The sequence below is a fragment of the Lepidochelys kempii genome, chromosome 1, assembly GCF_965140285.1.
Source record: "Lepidochelys kempii isolate rLepKem1 chromosome 1, rLepKem1.hap1, whole genome shotgun sequence".
NCBI classification, from domain to species: domain Eukaryota; kingdom Metazoa; phylum Chordata; order Testudines; family Cheloniidae; genus Lepidochelys; species Lepidochelys kempii.
The window spans coordinates 270,893,788-270,918,901 of record NC_136380.1 but is presented as its reverse complement, the minus strand read 5'-3'; the positions used below and the strand labels follow the sequence as shown (position 1 = coordinate 270,918,901).

General features: G+C 40.9%; 2 protein-coding genes across 2 annotated transcripts in view; one reads left to right on the top strand and one right to left on the bottom strand.

Moving 5' to 3' along the window:
* On the bottom strand, positions 1-25,046 carry UBE2N (ubiquitin conjugating enzyme E2 N). The gene is made up of 4 exons (XM_078851112.1): positions 24,472-25,046; positions 2,774-3,020; positions 2,436-2,576; positions 1-1,715 (listed from the first exon to the last, which is right to left on the bottom strand). Exons 2-4 carry the CDS (start codon positions 2,859-2,861, stop codon positions 1,675-1,677), a joined length of 270 nt encoding a protein of 89 aa, XP_078707238.1. The 5' UTR covers positions 2,862-3,020; positions 24,472-25,046; the 3' UTR covers positions 1-1,674.
* The window catches only part of MRPL42 (mitochondrial ribosomal protein L42), a 54,388-nt gene continuing 32,144 nt past the window's right edge, over positions 2,871-25,114 (top strand). Inside the window, exon 1 of the mRNA XM_073327546.2 lies at positions 2,871-3,020. Coding sequence (XP_073183647.1) covers positions 2,943-3,020 — 78 coding nt within the window. The 5' untranslated portion in view covers positions 2,871-2,942. The remainder of the gene's footprint in view (positions 3,021-25,114) is intronic.

Below are 25,114 nucleotides of genomic sequence, written 5' to 3'. Positions count from 1 at the left end.
TTTGTATGTTGAAAATGTAACTTTAATAGATAATCTTCATCTTACATAAGAGCACAATAAATACACCACATTCTATAGAAACTCCAGATGACACTAGAATAGGAGTGTGGGAGGCAGAGAATACCAACGGGCTACATAACCATCACCATGAATTGCAAGACATACATTCCCACTTCAGGCTGTCATTTATACAGTTCAGACTCACCACACAAAGCTTAGAGATCAGAAAACATTCCTGGGTTGGGGGTGGGTGGGAGCGGGGGCAACTAGGAAAAAAAAAAAAAAAGGAAAGAAAAAAGCATTTAAAGGGATATGAAGTTGAACTGAAAAGGAGATTAAAATGGGCTTCCAAGAGACATGAAAAAAAAGATAAATGTAAGAGCGAGGAAGCAAGAAGCTATTATTTACTTCCTCCAAATGAATAAACCTTTGTGATATTTATCTTAATTAGGGTTATAGATAACTCAGTGGTTAAATGGGGCTAGTTGAAAGTAGTTTAGCAAATATCAACTGACTGATCAGCTGGTCTGTAACAGTTGTACTGTACACTGGTGTTTTATGCTGTTTTTGAGACATGAGTTAGAATGAAAGAGCATAGTATAATACCTGATTAATATTCAGCACAAAAACAGACAAGTCACACATTTACCTAGTTACTGCTGTCATTTGCTCTGTTAGCCTCCTGCTTTAATGATCCATAACATCTTATGTATGGACACGCTAAAGCATGGTCAAACCTTTCTGACTGATAAATCATACTCATCAGAGGCTCATTTTGAAAGAACCAGTTACCAATATAATTGTGCACTATCTTGGCCAATTCAGGAACACGCTGTGGCATGAGCTAGTAATACCAGTCAGCAGCAACAGAAAGTAATGGAATTCGCAAATTCTTCCTCTTACTATTTAATCTGTCAGACTGGAGAAGACAAATTGTTCTGTTCTGGTTTCAATTTTTTTAAATACAATTGTCACAGTAGAGAAATGAAAACCACAGCAAAATAAACTGTACAACAGCAAAGTAGAATAACAAAAAATATTTTACTAAAACAGAAGATTTACAGAAGATTTTCCAGAAAAGCCATACAAAATAGTCACAAGCTTTTTCTTGAAAGGAGGTTTCTACACTTGACAGCAGAATCACAATATTATTAGTGAAGGTGATGGATGTTTAATGTTCCCATTTTTGTTCAAACAATCAGGCTTGTCCATCTACAGCATCTAAGTTAGACTTAGCTAGAGGGCATATCCTAAAGTGTAACTGGTTAGCTGCTTTAACCAATGCATTTAGCATCACCATAAAAAAGGGAAGAGGAGGAGCTCACAAAATTAAAACAAAAAACCCTGCAGCTAACCCTGACTACCTTCATTCACAGTGCTTATACTTAAGCCATGATGGAAAAAATGATTAAAAGCAGAGATATGCTACTGCTTTTAAACAGTTTCACAACAATCCAGATGATGCTTCTAGCCTCTGCTCATGCGTTACAACAGTGAATTAGGACAAGACACAGATTTGCTAATGTGCATTTTATCACCAAAGGACTGAAGATGTCTGGACTTTTATTCTGTAATGTTTCTAAGACTGTGTCCATTAAATGCAAACAAAAGAAAAAAGAAAAGAGGTCTTGGCAGAATAGGAGAAGTGATGCACACTTGATGTTCAGAGCGAATTTAAATATTATTCATGGCATATAGCCGAGTCCATGCTCTGGCTGTAAAGAAAAAAAGATGCATACTCTTAAAGTGAAATAAATCTCATTTTATTCATTTCAATATACTCCATTTCCCAAACTTTTGATTAGAAGAGCTTGTTAAACAGAGGCACCTGAGTATTTTAAATTAAGCGTTATGTCACTGTTTCACAAATATAAGCATGTTAGTTGTGGAATGTTAGTCACAATCCAAGCCCACAAGATTCACAGAAACAGATGCCACTGGGAACAGATGGCCTGGCTGCAGAGGATCCTTTAATGGGAAGGCGTAATGCAGCCTGTTTATTCTATTATCTCAGAAACTACATTCTATTAGAGCCTGCAACAGAAGCAGATTTAGAGATGCTGCAGAGCTCTGTGGAACTAAACTGCAATTTATTAAAGAATCTCTCTCATGATGTACAAGGAATGGATGTAAAGTACAAAACTGAATGGTTTCTCTTTCCCAATTAAGAGTTCAGTCAAATACTCTTGTACTTTTAGCAATGTGAAATGTGCAAACTAAGTGGATCCTCAGAAAAGAAAGACCTCCACTCTGGCACTGATTCTGCACCTGCATTCAGGGCTATCAACTGCACAAGCAAACAACTGTTCTTGTGAGTCACAAGCACTAAACCGGAGGTCAGGTTTTAAAATTAAGTTCCAAAATAAAAACACATGAGTAATCTAGTTTTCATAAAATTTCACACAAATACAAAAGTAACAAGTGTGATACACTACCTGTTTCTATGGCTTGGGCTTCATTGGTCTTCCACTGCTCTGCTACATCATTTGCTAAAGGATCATCTGGATTGGGAGCGCTTAGCAAAGCCTGGATTGATAGCAGAACTGTACGGATCTGCAAAGCTGGGGACCATTTATCTAAAGAGAAAGATTTACAGAAGTATGATATACCACATTCTTTATTACCACCCCCAGATTTAATATGTTTTCCTCTCAGATTAAAGCCATTTAAACCAGCCTCGTGACCAAGCTAAAATAAAAAAAGTTTGTAATCCTTTTAACAACTGAATTGTCAGTTTTCCCTGCTTAGAATGAATTAAGAGAAATGTACTTACCTTTCAAAATATCTAAACATATTCTTCCCAACTTGTCTACATTAGGGTGATAAATTTTGGTCATGAAACGTACTTTAGGAGCTGCCATTGGATATTCTTCTGGAAGGAATAGTTCAAGTTTAAATGTCCCACCCTCAAAGGGGGAATCCTGTGGACCTGCAATGACCACATGAAAATAACGTGCGTTGCTCTCATCTGGCTCTGCTTTTATCCCAGGGACTGGTTCTGCCAGCAAGCGCTGGGTTTCCTGGAGGAGGAGGAGGAGGAGGAAGGAGTCATGGTGTAACAAAGGCAAGCTATTTAAAACACAGCAAACATTTAGACAAAATTTGTACCAGGATACCAAATATTCATTTTAAGTAGATTTATGCAAAACCATAGAAAATGACTTTTCATATTAGGTGAAGTATAAAAAGAAAAACAACAACAAAAATCACATAGGAAGAGCGAGACAAATTCAGAATGGAAATTAGGCATGAGAGTAATTAATCATTGAACAATTTACCAAGCATCATGGTGGATTCTCCATCTCTGACAATTTTTAAATTAAGGTTGAATGTTGCTAGACAGGAGGTCAGACTAGATCATTACCAGGATGAATAAAAATCAATGGTTTTTAAATTTTTTTTTTTTAAAAAACCCACTTTTTTTTAAATTTAAATCTGATTCTTTTGATAAAATGCCTTTTGAGGGAAAAACCTATCTAAAGATAGTTTTAATTAAGATACCTTTGAGCAATAATGTATTTCATCATGAAACAGGGATTATAAATTCTAATTCTGTAGTATGACACAATATATTCATGTCATGTTTAAGAAAAAAGTTTTGTTAATGAGTTCCAATAGTTCAAAGATTAGGGACCCAATCTTATGAGGTTCCACAGGCTTCTGTATAGATTATTTAGGTTAATCTTTCTATCTACTTAATAGGACCGAGTGCTCAGTCTAGAATAGGGGTGGGCAAACTTTCTGGCCACACTGGGGTGCAAAACTGTACGGAGGGCCAGGTAGGGAAGGCTGTGACTAACCAAACAGCCTGGCCCCTGCCCCCTAACCGCCCCCTCCCAGCCCCCCTCAGAACTCCCCCCCAATCCAACTCCCCCCTTGTCCCCTGACCTCCCCCTCCCAGGACCCCCACCCCTAACTCCCCCCGTGACTCCACCCCCATCTAACCCCCCCCCCCACTTCCCCACCCCCTGAACCTCTGCCCTATCCAACTGCCCCTGATCCCCATCCCCTGACCACCCCCTCCCAGGACCCCTCACTGCCCCGCCCCCTATCCAACATCCACTTTTCCCTGACTGCCCCCCAGGATCCCCTGCCCCTTATCCAACCCCCCAGCCCCCTTACCATGCTGCTCAGAGCGGCATGTCTGGGAGCTGCACTGGAGCAGCTGCGCTGCCCCGCACGAGCGCGCAGACACGCTGCCCAGAGCACTGTCCACGCAGTGGCGTGGCTGCAGGGGGTCAGCAGGGGAGGGGCTGGGGGCTAGCCTCCTGGGCCAGGAGCTCAGGGGCCGGGCAGAATGGTCCCATGGGCCAGACGTGGCCCACGGGCAGTAGTTTCCCCACCTCTGGTCTAGAAGATACCATCAGAGAGGCTTAGTTTTGCAGTTCTCAAAACTGTGGATGTGTATCTCCAGAGGTAACATGCTTGTTAACAGCAAAAAATGTTTTAACATATATACAGGTGAGAAATAAGACCTCAACTCTACTGTCCCTCTGCAAATTTGTGTACAGAGTCAATCCCTTACCTCTCTCTAAAAGTGCAAAGTTTCAAAAAGTTCAATGAATAGAAGATTGTTGGGGGCGGAATAGATCTGGACAAGAAGAAGTCTGGAGATAAATGTGAGAAGTGAAGGACATGCAATATTTTAACAAAACAAGTGTATGTTTGCTGTTGAAGAAAAAAATCCAGAATATTTAATGTAAATTGTTTTATTTAACTAAAACAACAAAATGTCTGTTTGTCTCGTGATGTTCTCCTCCTAATACAGCATGGCAAGAAAATCCTCCAAATATTAATGATTAACCTGTTGAATTGAAGATATTTATGAAGTCATTGGGAGGTGAACTATCTGCTTCAATTACCTTTGGTAAATGAAATAACCAAACAATCATTCATTTTCTAATACAGCTGTAAAACTAATCTGAAAAGTTTCCAAGATAAATCACTGTTTAAAAAATGTATATAGTGTGTACCTTCTAAAAACGAAACCTACAGCTCTGAGTTGTGAAGAATACGTATTAAGGTTATAACAACCAACAAAAATGCACTTTTATGTAGAAAACCGTGGTTAAATCTAGTCTTCTTGACTAGTGATTTAAATCAAATCCACCCTGATCATTACAATGGTCCCATCTGACCTTAAAAACTGATGAACCTATGAACAGGATGGATTGCTACAGAGAACTCTCCAAGGAAAACCACACCACCATGATGCTGAGGAAAGTGCTTCCCACTCTGCACTACACAAAAGTGCCTAGCAGACAAAATCAGAAGGAAGAGCTATTTCATATGCAATGTAGTAGTGCGAGGACTTGAGAATGATTCAATAAAACAAACGTCTGTGCAATGTATTCACAGCCATAAACCAAATTTAAGGTATCAGACTAAACTTGCACAATTCAATTCTTCTGCATTACTAAAAAAGCTTTATGGGGTATATCACTTTAAAGAGAAACCCATCCTGGTGTTGAAGTATTTTTAATCTATTTCTGTTACTGTGACCAATATTGCAAACACATGCAGCATCTTTATTTTATGTTTAGAACATGAAAACCTGTGGAATCTGGAATCCCTAAGGGGTGATTAATGCGGCGGGGGGGGGGGGGAGACAGAAAAAAACAAACAAAACAAAAAAAGCCTTTTGAAGCTCCCCCGGGGAGGAAAGGGCCACTGACTTGTATTACCTGTTACAGGAGATCAGAGATCAAAAGATCAAACTGATAAAGAAACAGTTATACTGTCCAGAGGAGTCTGGATCTGAAACCTGAAACTGGTAGCCAGGAGAGCAGACCAAGTTGAGGGGTTTGACAGACTGATATCTACCAGAGCCATATGTTGGACAGGGGGCGCAACGTGACCTCTGGTAAGCTTTTAGCTTGTACATAGGAACTTTTTTTTTTATGTAATGCTTTTACCCTAAAACTAAGTATTTTACTTTGTGAAGACTGCTTGATAAGTGGTAGAGAAAGATTAACCACAAATGCTGGACCATGCTCAGATCCACTGGGGGAAAAAAATCACAGTGAGGTACAGAGGGACTGCAAGCCTAAGTCCTTGATCTGAAGGAGAGAGGGTCAAAGGTGTAGTTAACCCTGAAACTGTAACTATTACCATATTTAAAATTACTGTAACTGAAATAAAGAAAAACAGCTGTTTTCTCTCTCCTTTGTGTGTTTGACTACTTCTATCTAGTCAGTTTCACTATTTCCCCTCTGAATCCTTCACAAAGCAATAAGGGAGAGAAAATTATAAAAGTAAAACAAGTTGTACAACTACAAGAATTAAAGCTTATGCAGTGCACACTACATGACGTTTATAAAAATATTTTATGTTGGGTGCCCACAAAACATAACCCCAAATACTGAAGCGCTACTACAGCTGAAAATCAGCAAGATTACAAAACAAGATGGATGTGCCTCTTTGTACTGCAGTGCAAAGTAATGTTTTGATAAAATACACTTATTAACAAAGAAACTAATAATATTTAAAAGGCTATGTTTACCATTTCAACACAGGTGTCTTTCTCAGAGCCAAAAGGGCATCCATTACTTTGAGCAGAAAAACCTCAGTTTATAGAAAAGCATCAGATCATAAAGAAAGTAAAGCACCACAATCATTAATGGCAAATAATATCAGTTTACTCATCTCATACAGTAATTAGCTGTAAAGCACTTGCCAAATAATAATCTGCTACAAGCTATATTATAAAAAGACAAAGATAATACAAAATGTTTTATTCAAAGGTCACTGTTAAAACCATTCTTGATCAGCTATGATTAAGCAGATAATACCCACAAAATGAGAAAAAACTAAATTAAGAGTCTTAAATGGAAATAGAATCGAGAAAGGAAAAAAAGCACCCAAATCACAACAGACTGTCCACACCACCAAGTTAGTAAATTAAATATATAAAAAAAGGAAAGTCCATAAAAAACGCCTGCTAGGTTATATAACACTCATGACCTTAATCTCTGGCTAAATATGTTCTATTTCATTTTGTATCAACAAAGGTAGTATTCATCTTTTTCTAGAAGCGACAGTTAGCACATTTTTTGGTATATCCACCAGTTTAAAGCTCTGAGTGATAGTAACTAGGTATAAATGGTGGGAAGCTTTTCACAGAAGTGTTCATTAAATTTCTATTTTCTTCAACTTTCATCAACAAAATTTTGCCAATCAGGTGTAGGGGAGAAAAGCTAGGCTTAGACCTCACTGACTGAAAGCACTGACTGCCTAGGGCTGCGTCATAAATTTGGTGTAAGGCTATCTATGTATTGTGCCAGGGTCGGGCCAGATGGCTACAGGAGAGTGACAGAAGGCAGATATATTAGCCCCAGGTTAAGTAGGTCCCTTTTCCCTGGGTAAGGTAACAGGGGAGGTTCCAGAACAATCAAGAACTTTCTGGAAACAATTAAGGCAGACAGGCTGATTAGAACACCTGCAGCCAATCAAGAAGCTGCTAAAATCAATTAAGGCAGGCTAATCAGGGCACCTGGGTTTAAAAAGGAGCTCACTTCAGTTTTTTGGTATGCATGAAAGGAGCTGGGAGCAAGAGGCTGAGAGTGAGAAGGCGAAGGCATACTACTGGAAGACTGAGAAGTACAAGCATCATCAGACATCAGGAGGAAGGTCCTGTGGTGAGAAGAAAGAAGGTGTTGGGAGGAGGCCATGGGGAAGTAGCCCAGGGAGTTGAAGCTGTCACGCAGCTGTTACAGGAGCCACTGTAGACAGCTGCAGTTCAGAGGGCCCTGGGCTGGAACCCGGAGTAGAGGGTGGGCCTAAGTTCCCCACAACTCCCTACTTGATACTGGAGGAGTTGAACTGAACTGTGGGTTCCACCAGAGGGGAAGGTCTCTGGCCTGTTCCCCGATCCGCTAGGTGGATCAGCAGAGACCGTGAGGATTGTTCTTCCTTTCCCCATGCTGGCCAGTGATGAGGCTAACTGAGTGAACGGCAGATTTGAGCCACGAAAGTGGCCAAACTGAGGGCTGCTGTGAACCTCTGAAGCGAGAAAATCCGCCAATAAGCATAGGACCCACCAAGGTAGAGGAGGAAATTTGTCACAGTATTCACAGCCAAAAAGGGTGTTTGTTGTTTTGTTTTAAACAGAAATAAAACTAATTCATGTTAGTTATCATGCTATCTCTACCAGGATTTACAAGGGACAGCTAGTTTTACAAACCATGAGGTAGCAAGGCATGATCAATACTATACCCCCACCTAGCTACAGCAGGCAGCCTGGTCTCTGCTAGGATTTTAAAGCAAGATAGATAACTAATGCAAGTTAGCTATGTTAAAAAAAAAAAAAAAAGGGAGGGAGGGAGAGCAGTGAAGACATAGCCTTAGGCCATGTCTGTACTACAATATTATGTTGACCTAAACTTACTCTGGCATACAGCCACCATAGTTATTAAATCACTTCTGCGTGCACACACTTGTCTCCTTGTGTCAGTGGTGCACATCCTCACTGGGAGGTTGTATTGTCAATGCAGGATAACGCCTGAAAGCCAACAGCTGATGCAAGCAACACAATGTCTACACTGATATGGCACTGACCGTGATGCTGCCGCTCAGGGAGGTGGTATTACTAAACTGGAGCAGAGAGGAACTTATGTCGGCAGGAGCCAAATTTAAGTGAAGACACTTTCACAGCTAGGTTGATGCAAGGCAACCTGCGTCGACCTAACAGTGTGATGCAGACCAGGCTGTAGTCTTTGGCCAGGTCTGAACTTGAGTTGTACCACTATAACCTTAACTTTGGTTAAGGGTGTTTGGATTATTTTTAGATCAATATAGTTATACTAATACAATCCCTAATGTGGATACAATTATTCCAGTAAAGAGAAGTCTTACACCAGAATAGCTTATTCCCTTTCCCATGAGGGAATAAACCATACTGGTATAAACACAATAAAACTATGCCCACATCGGGGGGGGTTATAACTGTTTTATCTATATCAGTACAACTTTTATGCACTTCATATATTTCTTGCAGACTCTTCTGCTTGTTAACCCAATGTTTGCTGTCCCAGCAGCAAAGCTCCCATTAAAGTGCTTTCTGCCTTGTGGAGCTTTTTAATTCCTTGAAGGGAAGCAAAATGTCAGGTATAGAAACAGAAGTAGTGACACCACACGGGTAGGTTATGCAGCATCTAAGTACAGTAAATTTTGTCCCTGGTTGCCCTGATTCTCATACTTGAGCAAAACACCCAAACAAGGCACTAGAACACACAAACTTGTTGGAATATGAAGCCAGGCATTAAAAAAACCCAAAGGTTCTTAATCATTACCTTTTAGAGAATGCTGCATAGATTAATTATAAAAGGCAAGGTAATGCTTGCATTTTAATACCCTTTTACACCATGTGCTAAATTCTTACAGTGGGAACTGGAAAGTGACTGGAAAATAAAGTTCTCAGACAAATGCTGAATGCCCTTCTTGTACCTGCCATTTTGAAAATAAAGGATATTTCATATTTCCCCATGTTAAGTATTTGCCAGTCTCCCATAAATTCAACTCACTAAGGCCCTGATACTACAGAGCACTTCAGCATGTGAAGAGTGCCAATAACATCAATGTAACTACAGCTCTACCCCGCTATAAGGCGGTCCGCAGGAGCCAAAAACTCTTACCATGTTATATGTGAAACAGCTTGTATTGACCTTGCCTTGTCTCCCCTGCTCCTTGTCCCCTGACCGCCCCCTCCAGAGATCCCCCGTCCCTAATCACCCCAGGATCCCACCCAACCCCCCTGGCTCCCTGTCTGCCCCGACCGGCATTCACCAGCAGCAGCGGAAGCAGAGCAGCCTGGCCCCAGCCGTGCTGCTCCACTTTCTGCCGCCAGTAAGTGCGGGGAGCTTGGGGAAAGGACACCCCCGGCGCTCACCGGCGACGGGAAGCGGAGCGCTGCGGCTGGAAGCTGGCGGAGTGGAGCAGGCTGGGGCCGCGCTGCTCCACTTCCGCCGCTGCCGGTGAGTGCGGGGAGGTTGGGGAAAGGACGCCCCCTGCGCTCTCCTGCGGCGGGAAGCGGAACAACGCGGCCCCAGTCCACTCCACTCCGCCAGCTCCCAGCCACGTCACTCCACTTCCCGCTGCCGGTGAGTGTGGGCAGGTTAGGGACAGGACGCTCACCGGCGGTGGGAACCAGAGCGCCGCGGCTAGGAGCTGATGGAGTGGAGCAGGCTGGGGCCGGGCTGCTCTGCTTCTGCCGCTGCTGGTGAGTGCGGGGGGGGGGGGGGATATCCTTTCCCCCAAGCAACACGGCTGGGGCCGGGGAAGCGCAGGGGGCTGCTCCCGTCCCCCCACTTATCACCCGGGCCACTCTGGGCCTGCAGGGCCCCCAAAAGTGCCCCCCCACAGCTCCTGCCTCCCAGACGTGGGGGGGGGGGGGGAAGGCACGTGAAGAGTGAACCCATGCGAACCCGTGTTACATCGGGTCGCGTTATATCGGGGTAGAGGTGTACTCAAAAACTTGGAGCATGTGCTTGTGTACTTTACTGGCTCAGGACCTATGAAAGTCCTATGTTTAGAATTAACAGGAGATTTTAATCAGACAGCAGACTTATTCACAGAAAAATAAGAGACAGACCAAGATTTTTACAGGTATTTAGACATTGCTGTGCTCAGTGTCACAATGCTTAACTGATTTAGGAGCCTAAGTCCCATTTTCAAAAGGGATTTAGGTAGTCAGGAGTCTAAATCCCATCAAATATCTTTACAAATCTCAGCCTAAATAAATGAATTAAATTATGTCTGAACTCCCTATTTTATAGGAGATAGAAAAAATATGCAGTATTCTCTATTGTTGTTGCAAAAATATTTAAGGGTATGTCTATACTACCTGCCGCATCAGCGGGCGGCGATCGATCCAGCGGCGGGGGAGGTGTCTATTTATCGCTTCTAGTCTAGAAGCGATAAGTCGACCCTCAAGCACTCTCCCGTCAATTCCTGTACTCCAGCACCGCGAGAGGCGCGGGCAGCAGCAGTTGACTCGCGGTAGAGAAGACACTGCAGGGGTAGGTCTAAGTATGTCAGCTTCAGCTATGTAATTCACCTAAATTGACATACTTCCCTGAATGAAAGGAATTAAGAGGATTTCCTGCTGTAGGGTATCCCTAAAGTTGGATTTTTACCTGACCAGTTAGGTCACGTTTTAGCTTCTGTTAATCTTCATTAAACTTTTTTTTTTAAGAGATGGCCAATTCCATGGCCTTCACAAAGGAAATGTCAATTCAAGAAATCTGTAAACAGAGTTCTATTTATACTAGCCTCTAAGACAACATCTTGTAAGGGTGGGGTGGGTTTTTTTGGGGGGGAAGGGAGGCTGTTTTGTACCTGTTCTCGTTTCATTTTAGTCCTTAACATGCTATCCTGCTTGACATATCTTCCTATTGAATGAATTGGCACCAGTACGTGGGACATGGAATTCATTGAGAGAAAAAACAAGAGGAATTTATTTCCCTCCTGTAACTAGCAGTTGATGTAGCATATCAGAACACTGCATTCTCTTTCTTCTGTGATCAGCTTCAAAAACTATCCCGGCCAGTTATGTGTTATAAATGGCCAATTCAGCAACTTTTTATACTAGTAAGAGTATGGGTACAGCAACCTTATGAGAAGTAACTTTACAACACTGCCTTACTGTTACTGTCTGCCTTGTTTTAAGTACAGAATCAGCTCAGTACCAAATGGAAGTATCATCTGAGCAGTCTGAAATCTCTCAACACAAATGATTAGTTTTCACATTTCCATAGCCTGTTAATTTGAACATTAATGTAACACCCCCTAACTCAAAAGAAAAAAAAAGTTACAGGTCAGTTAAACTTCAGAAACACCGAGGAGTATTTTTTTTAAACCCTGTTACTTCCCCTCCACCCCCCTCCTTTTTTTTTTTTAATCCAGAGTCACAGGACAATGACTCTTCCTCACCAAAATACGTAATTGCTAGTAGAGAAAGCCTTGCTATACGGAAATTTCAGCCAATCAAGCAATTTGACTGACTATTCCCAGATGCACTATGGAGCATTCTACTAGACAGACTGCTCTACTGGCTTAAAATTCTGACACCTTTTGCCAAGACTCAAGAGACATGTCAGTTCATACAAACGAGACTGCTCCACTGTGCTACTGGGATTTAAAAAAAAAAAAGAAACCTCTGTGCCAAGAAGCCAGTTAAAACACCTCACCACATTCATAAGTGGACCCCAAGAGCACAGCTCCCCCCATCCAGCAAAAAACCCTCACACACATACTCTAGCTTAGTACTTTTGCAAAGACAAAAGCATGGGAACCATTCCCTGCCCCCCCCTCCCCAAATTCACTAGTACTTTGCAAGACTTAGAGTGCCTGATTTTTCACATATTACATGCTCTTGCTCACTTAAGCAATTCCAAGATCCACTTGCTTGCAGCTTAGAGTTTCCTATCATCCAAACAATTCACAAGAGCACTTTATAACCGAAGTGTATCATATAAAAACACCTTTCTAAATATGTTTTAGGAACTGGATTAACTAATCACAGCAACTTTGGTACCAGCTGAAGATAAGAGAAAGATAAGAAATGAGGAAGAAGTTTTAAAAGGAATGCTCAGAAGATTTAAACATGTACAATTCAACCAGTCTCGACAACATGCATGATAGCGTACTAAGGGAATTAGAAGGTGATATTACTTGTAACAAGTTATTTTTGAATAGCTGTGAAAAAGCAAATTTAGTACTTGTCTCCAAAAACAAAAAATAAAAAAAAAATAAAAACCCACCACACCAAACACCTTCACAAGGGGTGCGACTCCCAGCACTGGTGCACTGTCTACACTGGCACTTTACAGTGCTGAACTTGCTGCGCTCAGGAGGCGGTTATTTCACACCCCTGAGCCAGAAAGTTGCAGCACTGTAAACTGCCAGGGTAGATAAGCCCCAACTTTCAGTCTGGGACTTAAACTCCACTCAGACCATGTCTACACTACACACTTATTTCAGTATAATTATACTACTCAGGGGTGTGAAAAATCCACATTCCTGTGCGACATCTTTATACTGACCGTAACTCCCCACCCCACCATGTAGACAGCAGTGTTGGCAGAAAAGCTTCTCCTACTGACATAGCTACCACATCTCACAGAGGTGGAGTTAAGCTGATGGGACAGCTCTCTCCCCTGTCTGCTTAGAGTGTCTTCACAGAAGCGCTACGGTGATGCAGCTGCGCCAATGCAAGTTTGTTATGTAGACCTGCCCTCAGTGCACTGCCAGGAAGCTATTTCTTTGTAGAGAAGAAATTTGGGGGGTGTGTCTACTCTACAATTAGATACATGTGGCTGGCTCATGCCAGATGACTTGGGATAAGGGGCTGTTTAATTATGGTGTAGATGTTCAAGGTTGGCCTTCAGCCTGAGCTCTGGGACCCTCCCACCTCACAGGGTCCTAGCACCCGAGCTCCAGACTGAGCCTGAATGTTTACATCACAATTAAACATACCACTGGCCCAAGCCCAGTGTGTCTACTGCAATGTAGACATACCTTGGTGGCCCAAAAGCCACTGGTCTTTTCTTGGGAGAGAAGCAGAGATTGAAGGGCAGAAGGGGGAGTGGATGTATGCTTGAGACAGAGGGAAAGAATATGGAGGTGCACACTTGTGGATGCTCAAAAATGCAACAAAGTAGGAGACTGAAAGGTTTGGGAGAAGGAGAGAAAATCTAGGAGATGACAGAGACCCAAGTAATAAAAGCAAGAGGAAGGTAAAGGGATAGAAGGAGCAAGGAGGAAAGAGGAAAAGATAAACAGTGATCAATGACTGAAAAGCAGCAGCACTGCTATGGGTACCCGCATGGCACCACAGTATGCCAACATTTTTATGGCTGACTTAGAACAACGCTTCCTCAGCTCTCGTCCCCTAATGCCCCTATTCTACTTGCGCTACATTGATGACATCTTCATCATCTGGACCCATGGAAAAGAAGCCCTTGAGGAATTCCACCATGATTTCAACAATTTCCATCCCAATATCATCAACCTCAGCCTGAACCAGTCCACACAAGAGATCCACTTCCTGGACACTACGGTGCTAATAAGCGATAGTCACATAAACACCACCCTATACCAGAAACCTACTGACTGCTATTCCTACCTACATGCCTCCAGCTTTCACCCAGATCACACCACACGATCCATCGTCTACAGCCAAGCTCTACGATACCACCGCATTTGCTCCAACCCCTCAGACAGAGACAAATACCTACAAGAGCTCTATCAAGCATTCTTACAACCACAATACCCACCTGCGGAAGTGAAGAAACAAATTGACAGAGCCAGAAGAGTACCCAGAAGTCACCTACTATAGGACAGGCCCAACAAAGAAAATAACAGAACACCACTAGCCAACACCTTCAGCCCCCAACTAAAACCTCTCCAACGCATCATCAAAGATCTACAACCTATCCTGAAGGATGACCCAACACTCTCACAAATCTTGGGAGACAGGCCAGTCCTTGCCTACAGACAGCCCCCCAACCTGAAGCAAATACTCACCAGCAACCACATATCGCACAACAGAACCACTAACCCAGGAAGCTATCCTTGCAACAAAGCCCGTTGCCAACTGTGTCCACATATCTATTCAGAGGACACCATCATAGGGCCTAAATCACATTAGCCACACTATCAGAGGCTCGTTCACCTGTACATCTACCAATGTGATATATGCCATCATGTGCCAACAATACCCCTCTGCCATATACATTGGTCAAACTGGACAGTCTCTACGTGAAAGAATAAATGGACACAAATCAGATGTCAAAAATCATAACGTTCATAAACCAGTCAGAGAACACTTCAATCTCTCTGGTCACTCGATTTCAGACCTGAAGGTCGCAATATTACAACAAAGAGACTTCAAAAACAGTCTCCAACGAGAGACTGCTGAATTGGAATTAATTTGCAAACTGGATACAATTATCTTAGGCTTGAATAGAGACTGGGAGTGGATGGGTCATTACACAAAGTAAAACTATTTCCCCATGTTTATTTCCCTCCCCCCACTGCTCCATGGATGTTCCTGTTAACTGCTGGAAATGGCCCACCTTGATTATCACTACAAAAGGTTTTCTCCCCCCCCTTCACCCGCTGGTAATAGCTCATCTTAAGTGATCACTCTCGTTACAGTGTGCATGATAAACACCCATTTTTTCATGTTCTGTGTGTATATAAATCTCCTCACTGTATTTTCCACTGAATGCATCCGATGAAGTGAGCTGTAGCTCACGAAAGCTTATGCTCAAATAAATGTTAGTCTCTAAGGAGCCACAAGTCCTCCTTTTCTTTTTGCGAATACAGACTAACACAGCTGCTACTCTGAAACCTGTGATTGTGAAGCCAGAAAGGGAAATATATACACTAGCAGAAATAAGTTATAATCATAAGACTGTAAAAGTCAAGTCCTGAAACCAGTTGTGTGTGACTGAGCCAGAGCTTTCGTAATTGTGAATGTTCACTCAATCCTAAGTATTTACATGATATGGGTGATAGAATATCCCACTCTTCTCCACCCACAAAGAATTCCTGAAACCAGGAGAGAACCAGATATATGTTCATGCATCTAGTGTTTCACCAACAGGAGAAGATTCACAATTCCCTGCTGCAGGGCTGATTAAGACAAAACAGAAAGATATTCACTGAGAAGAAAGAGGGAGAAAAACAGGAAACTTCCTAAAGGAATGTAGGTTTGGGGTCAGTGATTAAATAGTTCAAACTTCAGCCTGATCCTTTTCTCGTCAAGCCAAAAGGAGCAGTATTCTCCCTTGTGGAAAGGGCACCTTACCTTGCCTCTCATCCTCCAGGCTGGCTGAACACAATGATGGACTCTGGAAAAAAAAAGATTCCATCTCTCCTTTTTCACGAGAGTCCCACTGATAGTGAGAGGTTTCAGAGTAGCAGCCGTGTTAGTCTGTATCCGCAGAGAGAACTTGTGGCACCTTAGAGACTAACATTTATTTGAGCATAAGCTTTCGTGAGCTACAGCTCACTTCATTGCTGTAGCTCATGAAAGCTTATGCTCAAATAAATTTGTTAGTCTCTAAGGTGCCACAAGTACTCTTTTTACTGATAGTGAAGTGATCCCAGAAAACTCCCCAAAAGGAAGAGGGACAGATTGAGTCTGGGGGACTAATGGGGAAGAGATGTATAGGGAACAGGAGGGGAATGAGGATGGAAGACGTACAAAAAAAAAGGAGGGGGGTGTTGGAAGGAGAAAGGGTCAACTATTTTATTTTAAGAACAAAGAATACACGATTTGTTTTTGAATGAATCCAGTTAACTGCTATAGCCAAAAGGAACTCAAATACTCCACCCCTTGCAGGTGTCTGGCTTTTTTTATTTGAGTTGGGAGAAAGGGAGGATAGCAGAGAGAAAAGATTCTCCTCCCAACATACAGAAAGTGAACCCCAGCAAAGTGAGAAATCTCACCTATGGGACAGATTATATTCAGTGTGGTTAAGCTCCACAACATTGTTCTCATTGTTTAGAGAGTGATAGTTGAGATCAGAGAAGATCAATATTTCCTATTTATACTACGCCACGGAGCAACAGCATGCTGAAGCTACTAAAATATACACAAGGGTATATACAGATTATTGCAGAGTGCCGTAGCACCTTACATCAAAGGATCCCAAAGCATTTGACAAAAATGGGACAGTATTCTTTTTATTTTAGAGGGGAAACTGAGCCACAACAATTACATGAATTTCAGAAGTGCCTTTTATATTGATTATAATTGTTTCGCTGATCTGCAGAGCCAATATGGAAGTCCTTTTAAACACACTATGCCTTCCCATTTAAGTTTCCTAGTCTTTACAGGATAAATGCTATAAAAAGTATACATGCACTCTGTTAAAGCTTATCAAGGTGAAAGTTAAGTCAACTCCACCTACTGTACATACAAACAGCTTGATCTTATTGTGCATGACTAGCAAATCAGCAGAAGTAAAGGCAAGAATTGGTTGGTGGCTGTAAATCCTACACCTCTAGTTATCTGCAAAGTTTTCCATCTTCAGGAAAACCTGGAATAGTTTAGTGTTACAATATAAGAATTCCTTAATCTGCCTGTTTCTGTAGCTGCTGACTGTGCTCATCTTCTATACACTCCCCTCGACTTTTTGCCTATGTTTTACTGGTTCTATCTTTTGGCGCATTCTTTAATGGCTCCTCACCCTCATCTACTGGTTCTCCTCGTGGTTCTTTTCTTGGATCCTTTCTCCTCACTCTGAACATATCTTTCCCCCCAACCCCAGTAGAGTTTAAGCCACTACCTCCACCCCTGATCTCACCTCTTCTATTCAGCCTCACACCTATTTTAAAAGGTTTTCACTATGTTTAACTTTGATGGGTGAATAGTCACTTAGCCACTATGTAGTTAGAGAAAACATCTACACAGCAGTTGGTTAGAGAACCATTTTACATTTTTCCTCCTCTCATTACATATTAAGTGTCAGTTATGCCAAGAAGGCACACCCAAATTTGAAAGGGATTTGTTATTTTTTGTTTTACAGTCGTTCAAAGGGAGATCTTTTGCCCCCCCCCCCAAAAATAGCTCCAACAACTTCCACAAAAATAACTGTCACAACCCATCCAATATAAGTCCAATTGTCAAAAATAAGTGAATGTTTTAATCTTAAGATTTGTTTCCAGTTTATATCAGTGTTCATAATTAAAACACTTTAAATGCTACATAGATGTGCTACCTTTTAGTCGAAGTTTAAAACAAACTCCAGATCAAGATTCATCAGCATGCATCACTCCCTAGCACATTTGAAATATCCAGTAAAAGATATCTATAATAAAACTCTGTTTACCCACAAAAATTCTGATATGATCAAATTAATTTAAGAATTGATTTAGTTACATCAGTGTAACCTCAAATGGCACTCTTAAAATGGCATAAAGGACAGACAAGTTACAGTCAATATCAAGTACTCAAACCAGAGTGCCCACAAAAGGGAGTTGCACCATATTAAGTAAGTCAGTTTAGACAATGATTTAGTTAAAATGATACAACCTATGTTTAGACCAGGTCTAAGCTAGCAGTAACTAGATCTGTGTAAATCACCAAAATAAGTTTCAAATATGATAATTAACTGGTGTACATAAAAGCCTGTTATTAAAGCTGCACTTGTCAGCGTCAGGTTCTGGAGACAACTGCTGTTGAAAATTATGACTTAAAAAAGGTTTATTGTACCTTTATTTACTGAACTGAAATGAAAAATGGGTCAGTAATATTTTCCAAGACTGGATCTCTTCAATTTCACTTTCTGCAACGGTCATAAGGATGACATTTAGTACTTGGAGGATGCCATGCAAATAGTTGGGGTAAGAATGTAGGAACAATGAAAATGAAGAGAAATGGCTTTTAGTTTAAAATGCCTACTAGTTTGATTCTTTAATATTTGCTGTCTAGCTGAGATTTAGGTGTGATCCCTGCTCTCCACAAAAATGTCTAAAAGAGACAGAAACAGCAAGTCTTAGCCAGTAATCAGAGATCAGTCAAGTGATCATTTAAAGAACCTGAAATTATCACTCACCTGCCAACCATACAGGCCAGGTCATTTCTTTTATTCTACCCTGCCTTCAACTACTGACTCCCCCATTGAGTCAGACCCATTTTTCTCCTCCCTGCGATTTCAGTTTGAGTCATAGACCCATTTCATCCCAGCCATGCTCATGCAAGTCATGGACCTGTTTCCCAGTTTTGGCATCCCACCATTTCCTTCCCATGTGCACATGACTGACCTGAGCATAACTGTCTGGGGATTTCCCCCTGCCCCAACTTAGTCAATACACTGGTAAACCAATGTAATCACTATGCATCTAACTATCTTATTACAATGTTGATATTAATATTAAACCATTTATTTTGCCGGGACTTGTTTGAATTAAGACTTTAACATAAATGTATTATCATAAATTTACCTCCGGTTAGTAAGAATCTGGAGTAAAGTAAATTAAGATGTTCTACCACTATCTAACTCCATTACACAACAGGAGAGTTAAACTGAAGTATATGGAATGGAAACTACAGCTGGTTAGAGAGCAGTTGGGGTTAAAATTATTAAGCAGCATACTGGCATGAGGACCAAAAAACAGATTGCAGCCAGCTGCATGACATGAGTGAACATTCATTTTTTCACTCTGTCAGAGTGGGGAAATATGATTTTCTCCCTCTCCAAGGCAGATTGGCTCTATGTAAGAAGGTAAAATGTGTGTGTTGGGGGGGGCACTCATCTCATTATGAGTGTAACAGTATATTGAATAAAGAAAAAGGAGTACTTGTGGCACCTTAGAGACTAAAATTTATTTGAGCATAAGCTTTCGTGAGCTTCAGCTCACTTCATCGGATGCATGCAGTGGAAAATACAATAGGGAGATTTTATATACACAGAGAACACGAAACAATGGGTGTTACCATACACACTGTAACAAGAGTGATCAGATAAGGTGAGCTATTACCAGCTGGAAGGGGCAGCAGGGGAGAGAATTTTTTTTCTCTTTTTTTTCTTTTTTCTCTCCCCTGCTGCCCCTTCCAGCTGGTAATAGCTCACCTTATCTGATCACTCTTGTTACAGTGTGTATGGTAACACCCATTGTTTCGTGTTCTCTGTGTATATAAAATCTCCCTATTGTATTTTCCACTGCATGCATCCGATGAAGTGAGCTGAAGCTCACGAAAGCTTATGCTCAAATAAATTTTAGTCTCTAAGGTGCCACAAGTACTCCTTTTCTTTTTGTGAATACAGACTAACACGGCAGCTACTCTGAAACCTGTCAGTATATTAAATATTGATGGGAAAATAGTTTTTTTGTTTTGGGACAGAGCTGTCTGAGGAGATGCAACTGCAGACCTATTTCACTGACTTCATATATCAATACATCATCTTCTGTATTTTCACACACAAAGTCTAGAAAAGGAGTTTAGCAGATGCACAGGTAATGAAGAAGAAAACAAAGTAGCCATAGCCAGCACCATATGATATGAACCAAACTGGTTTTATTTTACTTGCTAATATCTTAATACAACGCGGCATATTCTCAAGTTTTAAAACATTTAGGTATAAAACATCTGAGTTGATTGTAAACTTCCATTAGTTACTTTTAAGAAAATCACTGGACAGAATGCTATACTTTTCTCAAAAGAAAATGTCAGCATAGAAATGTTCGTACGAATGTGCACAGTGAAGGTCAACTATCCATAATTAGGCACCTACCATCACCTGCAGAACCATCAAAAACCAAAAGATAGTTCTATCCTTAGGCTCATCATCACCACACTGTTGATTCTGAAGATCAGTAATGCAGTTAAGCAACTTTGCAAAGTATACTTGCTTTTACCTCATTGTAGCAAAACAGTTCTTTAAGATCAGTGTAACTGGAAACAGTCTTTTATATCTCTTCACCAAAAGTGACCACACACAACCATTCCCCAGAAGTATTAATACAATGAAGCTGAGTTCCTGTCTACGCTGGGGATGGGTTGCATTGGTGTAATTACACTGATGTAGTTACACTGGTGCAAATTTCTCTAATGCAGATGCACTACTCCAATGAAATTCACTGAATTAAAAAAAAAATCACATTGATGTGCCATTTACATTAATGAAGTCCCCAATGCAGAAAACACTGCATCAATGTAGCTATTCTGGTGCAAGTTTCTCTAACAAACAATGTCTTAGGCTCAGGACTTGAAAATATTACCAACCCAGCTGAAATACACCAGCCACTAGCCTCAAGCTACACCCCATCCAGCTTTGTCTCCCACCCCCATTGTGTAGGCCCAAACAGCCTAGTCTCTCCTGCTGCCTGAACTCAGTGCTCCCAATTAATTAATCCTGATGAACACACACACACCAAATCAACTAAATTTTACGCCCTATAATACATTAATGCTTGGCAGTAGTGCCATTAAATAACTTTATGCTACCCTCCAAAATCCTTTACTGGAGAAGCAAGTAGTCCCACATACATGCAGAGTCCTCTACTGAGGAGGGATGGGGCAGGTTTCCTTCCTCCTGGAGGAGACCCAGCCTGTACAAAAACATGAAGCAGCAAACTGAAGAGTACTGAGACCTTGCCCTGGCCAACCAGAAGACCAGAAACAGCAAGTCCTTTGCCAACAGCAGACCCAACAAGAAGAGGAATGTCAATCCTCTGCAGAAGAGAGGGGGCTGGATTCCACATGGCCCATCGGCCAGAACATACATTTAGAACTTCATACTCTCCTCAATCCACAGCTATCAGTAGAAGGCTTGCAAAGATATCAAGGGGAGAACAGAGTCTTTATTTAGTAACTAAACTTTTATTTATTCATACACTCAGATTCAGTAAAAAAAATGCTCTCCTTTAGGCCACCACTCTTTCCAACCTTCTCTGTTTCTCTCCCTTGGACCTGTCTTTCCTCTATTTTTCTCTGCATTTGCTTCCCCACAGCTCCAAATCCAACCACCAAGGACTTCACTCCCACTCCCTTTCCTATGCCATTAAAACGATCAGCAATCAAATCTCTGATGTTGACATTCAAGTATCACTGGCTTTTGGAATTCACCATAGCTATTTGTTTCAGACATAACCAGTTTAGATTGGGAAGGATCTCTCTCTGCAGCCATGGTGGCTAGAAACTTTCATTTAGACAAATAAACTCAGACTCTGGACAATCTTTGCCACGTAGGCCAAATGTGACCCAAAGGCTGTATGTCTGACACCCCTATTTCAAGGCACAGTATGGACATTACAAAATGGACCACTACAATCCACAATGACCAATCCAAAATTCAAAAGCTCTGGAGTCTATGGAGGCATCATAATACATTCATCTATATATTTAACCTAAAGCACATATTATCCTCTTAATAATCAGCACTCTCCAAAAGATCAAACAGCATCCCCAAAAATAACACAAATATTGAGTGTCTAGTTTTAAGCTGCAAGGGACAAAAAAGGATTGGGATACTCTTCTAGATGTCACACTTCCATCCATACCTTGGAAATAAATTGTGTTATTTGTTTCAAAGTTCTCATGAAAAGAAAGCAAAAAACTCAGGGAGAGGAACCTGTTACCAACTCAGAGGTAGTTTCATTAATTTTTGGTGACGATAAGGAGGAGAATCTAAAGCCACCTAAAACATAATGGGAGATTCATCTTAACTATAGAGCATTTGCTGCATCTCCATAACAAACAGTGTGGGCTTATTTAAACCAAAGCAATTTAAATAATGGATTTTAATCAGCAAGCAGGACAGTTATTTAAATCTTCAATTTTAAATTGTGTTTTGTATTTGTACTTTAGTTTTTTCCTAAAGAAAAGCTTGATTCTCACTGGTTGGTAAGAATTAAAACATGTTGATTTACAATTAAATAAATCCTTTACACTAATTTTTATTCTTCTTTTTGTTAACCAGGAGGATACACCATACTACACGTCTATTTAAGCAATTTATATAGCTTAATTTACATTTATTCAGGTTCTTATTTTTTCTATGTTTTATTGTTTGAGACATTTCTTATTTACTAGAGGATTATTATTTCATTTGTGATGAGTCTAGCTTTGAATTTTCACCCAAATACAATTAAAAATGAACAAAAATATTTTATATATTTAGGTGAGAACTTTTCTGGATTAAATAAAATTAACTTTTTAAAAACATGTTTTGCATATAATACTCTTAAATCAGTTTAACTGGAGTTAGTGAATTGAACCAATTATTTCTGGTTTCCATCTCCTTCAAGATTTTAGATCTAGTATATATTTCATCTTCTCACACCTAGTATTTATTCACATATTGGAAGAGAAAAAAAGTAGCTTCCTTGCTTTCTCAACTCTCAATTAGTTGTTTAACTTTGAATGAACTAGTCGTTTAATTAAATTGAACAAACAGAAGTGAAGAAAATTTTCTCTACACCTGCAGAAGAGGCTATTGCTGTCAAAAGCTGATTTAGCATTCAACAAATTCCAGTTCTAGATGCTCTGCCAGTAACTTCCACCAGTTCATTGATTAAAACTTTCTTTAAAACATGGTAGCAAATATGTACTTTTTTTTTTTTAATTTATATGATTGTACTAGATTATAAATTTAGGCCTTAACAGGTTGTCAATTTCAAATTTAATTTTAAACAGATTTACATACTTAAATTAAAATCCAATTTAGATTAAAATCATTGATTTTTTTCAGCCCCAATAATCTTGTCTCCACTACATGTTGTAATACTAAGTAGTCTACCCTTACATATTTCAGTAACATTTCCAGTGTTTGCTGTTCATTGAGATAGCTGAATGGAGTGACAAATCAATTAATACAGTTTTGACCTTAAATTCTTAACATGGCTTGTAAACATTAAGAAATTGGTAATAAACTTTAGTCTTAATAATACCCTTGCATAGTTTTACTGCAATTTGTTTTTCTATTCTAATTATCCCAGCCATTTATTATGCAACTTTTCATTTTAAGACAAACTAACTTGCACATTTTCCTGTTCTTTGCTGTTTGCATTAGTTGCAAACTTTCAGTGTGTTCAGCCAAGAACAGCTTCACAGCATTATAAATTATTTGTATAACATTCATTCAATTTAACAGGAAACAAGAGTGTTATTGCCCATCAAACCTAATGGACCTTACTTGAATAAGATAAGTTACTTTTATAGAACTAGTCATCACATCACTTCTTAAAAGTTGGAGTTGTAGATGCATGTAGTAAGAAGGATATTTATGTTGTACTAACAAGAGGCGACAGATCCATATCAGGTCAATATTATGCTGCATTCGTGAATTTGTGTTGTGTGATTTCACTTCCATCTGTTGTAACATTTATATAAGTTGATACCAAAGAAGTTTTACCAGATTCAGTTAGAGCACTCAGGGGTTTGAACTAACTAGAGTAGTTCTGAAGTAATCATATTATTACATTATTTTAGCAAACATCATATTAGTGTGAGCCAAGAAATTTGTTGGATTCACATTGCACTGCATGAATGTATTGTTACAAGACAGATATCATTAACACAGTGCTTGGTTTATACAAATGCTACTGAAAGAACTCTACTTACAATATCCAAAAATATTTAAGCCCTTATTCCATATACAATTTTATGTACACACCACCAAATATCCGGAATTCAAGGGGTCTTCATTGTTCTGACATTTCAATGTAATATACACTTTAAAGATTAGTCTGAATTCTTGTTTACTACATTAGATGCATAGAAAAAGTCTTTTTAGAATTATCTTGCTCACTACATACAAGTTACCATCCACTTAGGAAGAAGCATCTACAATGAAAATAATTTCAGACCTACTCTAAGTGTTAAAGATGCAGAAACAGCTAATTTGCTGGAGTTATTTAATAAAACATTTTAAAGTTAAAATTCAAGCAAAACACATACTTCACAGATACTGTAAACAGTCACAACACGTTAACAATTCCTAATTGGTGTAACCTTACTTCCTCAGACAGTCAGTCCTGAGTCATCAAGAGATTAACAAATCGTCATTAGCGCAAACTAGGAAGCCCTAATTGCAAGGCTGAAGATGGGTTTCAGTGGCGTGTGGGTGTCACAATCTTTCCTTGGAAAACCCGGGTGGGAGCAGGATGTTGGTGCCCGACGCACGGAAGCACATTCAGTTTCATTCAGCCCGATACCGCGTTTTCCTCGTTGCCGCTGTCACAGAAGGCGCAGCCCCCTGTGAAATCCACTCCCGGGCCCTGCCCCGCTGAGAAGCCCGGGGCGCTCTGCGCAGTAGCTGAGCGTCTCCTCCCACGAGGGGGCTCACAGGCACCGAGGCCGGGGTGGGGCGGGCAGGGGGAGCCACGCCGCGGCGGACGGATGCGGTGCTCGCGGCTCACGCCGCTCCCGGGGCCAAGAGACAGGGGGCCCAGAGGCGGCGCACAGGCCGCGGCCTCATCTGTTCATTCATTCCCCGCGCCGCGTCGGCGGCGCCAAGACTCCGCCCGAGCCCCGCAGCCGCTCCTCTGGCCGCCGCATGGGGCCTCCAGCGGCACCGTGCTCGCTCACACAGGCCGGAGGTGGGAGGGGGGCAAATGGTTCCACAGGCACGGGCCCCACCCGCTCCCGCGCCGCTCCCAG

Excerpts from the sequence above, each read along its gene's own strand:
- UBE2N (XM_078851112.1), bottom strand. The coding sequence starts at position 2,861 with ATGGCAGCTCCTAAAGTACGTTTCATGACCAAAATTTATCACCCTAAT. Across the intron at positions 2,577-2,773 it reads ATGTTTAGATATTTTGAAAG|ATAAATGGTCCCCAGCTTTG; the intron begins GTAAGTACATTT and ends CTTTCTCTTTAG. Across the intron at positions 1,716-2,435 it reads AGCCCAAGCCATAGAAACAG|CCAGAGCATGGACTCGGCTA; the intron begins GTAGTGTATCAC and ends TTTTCTTTACAG.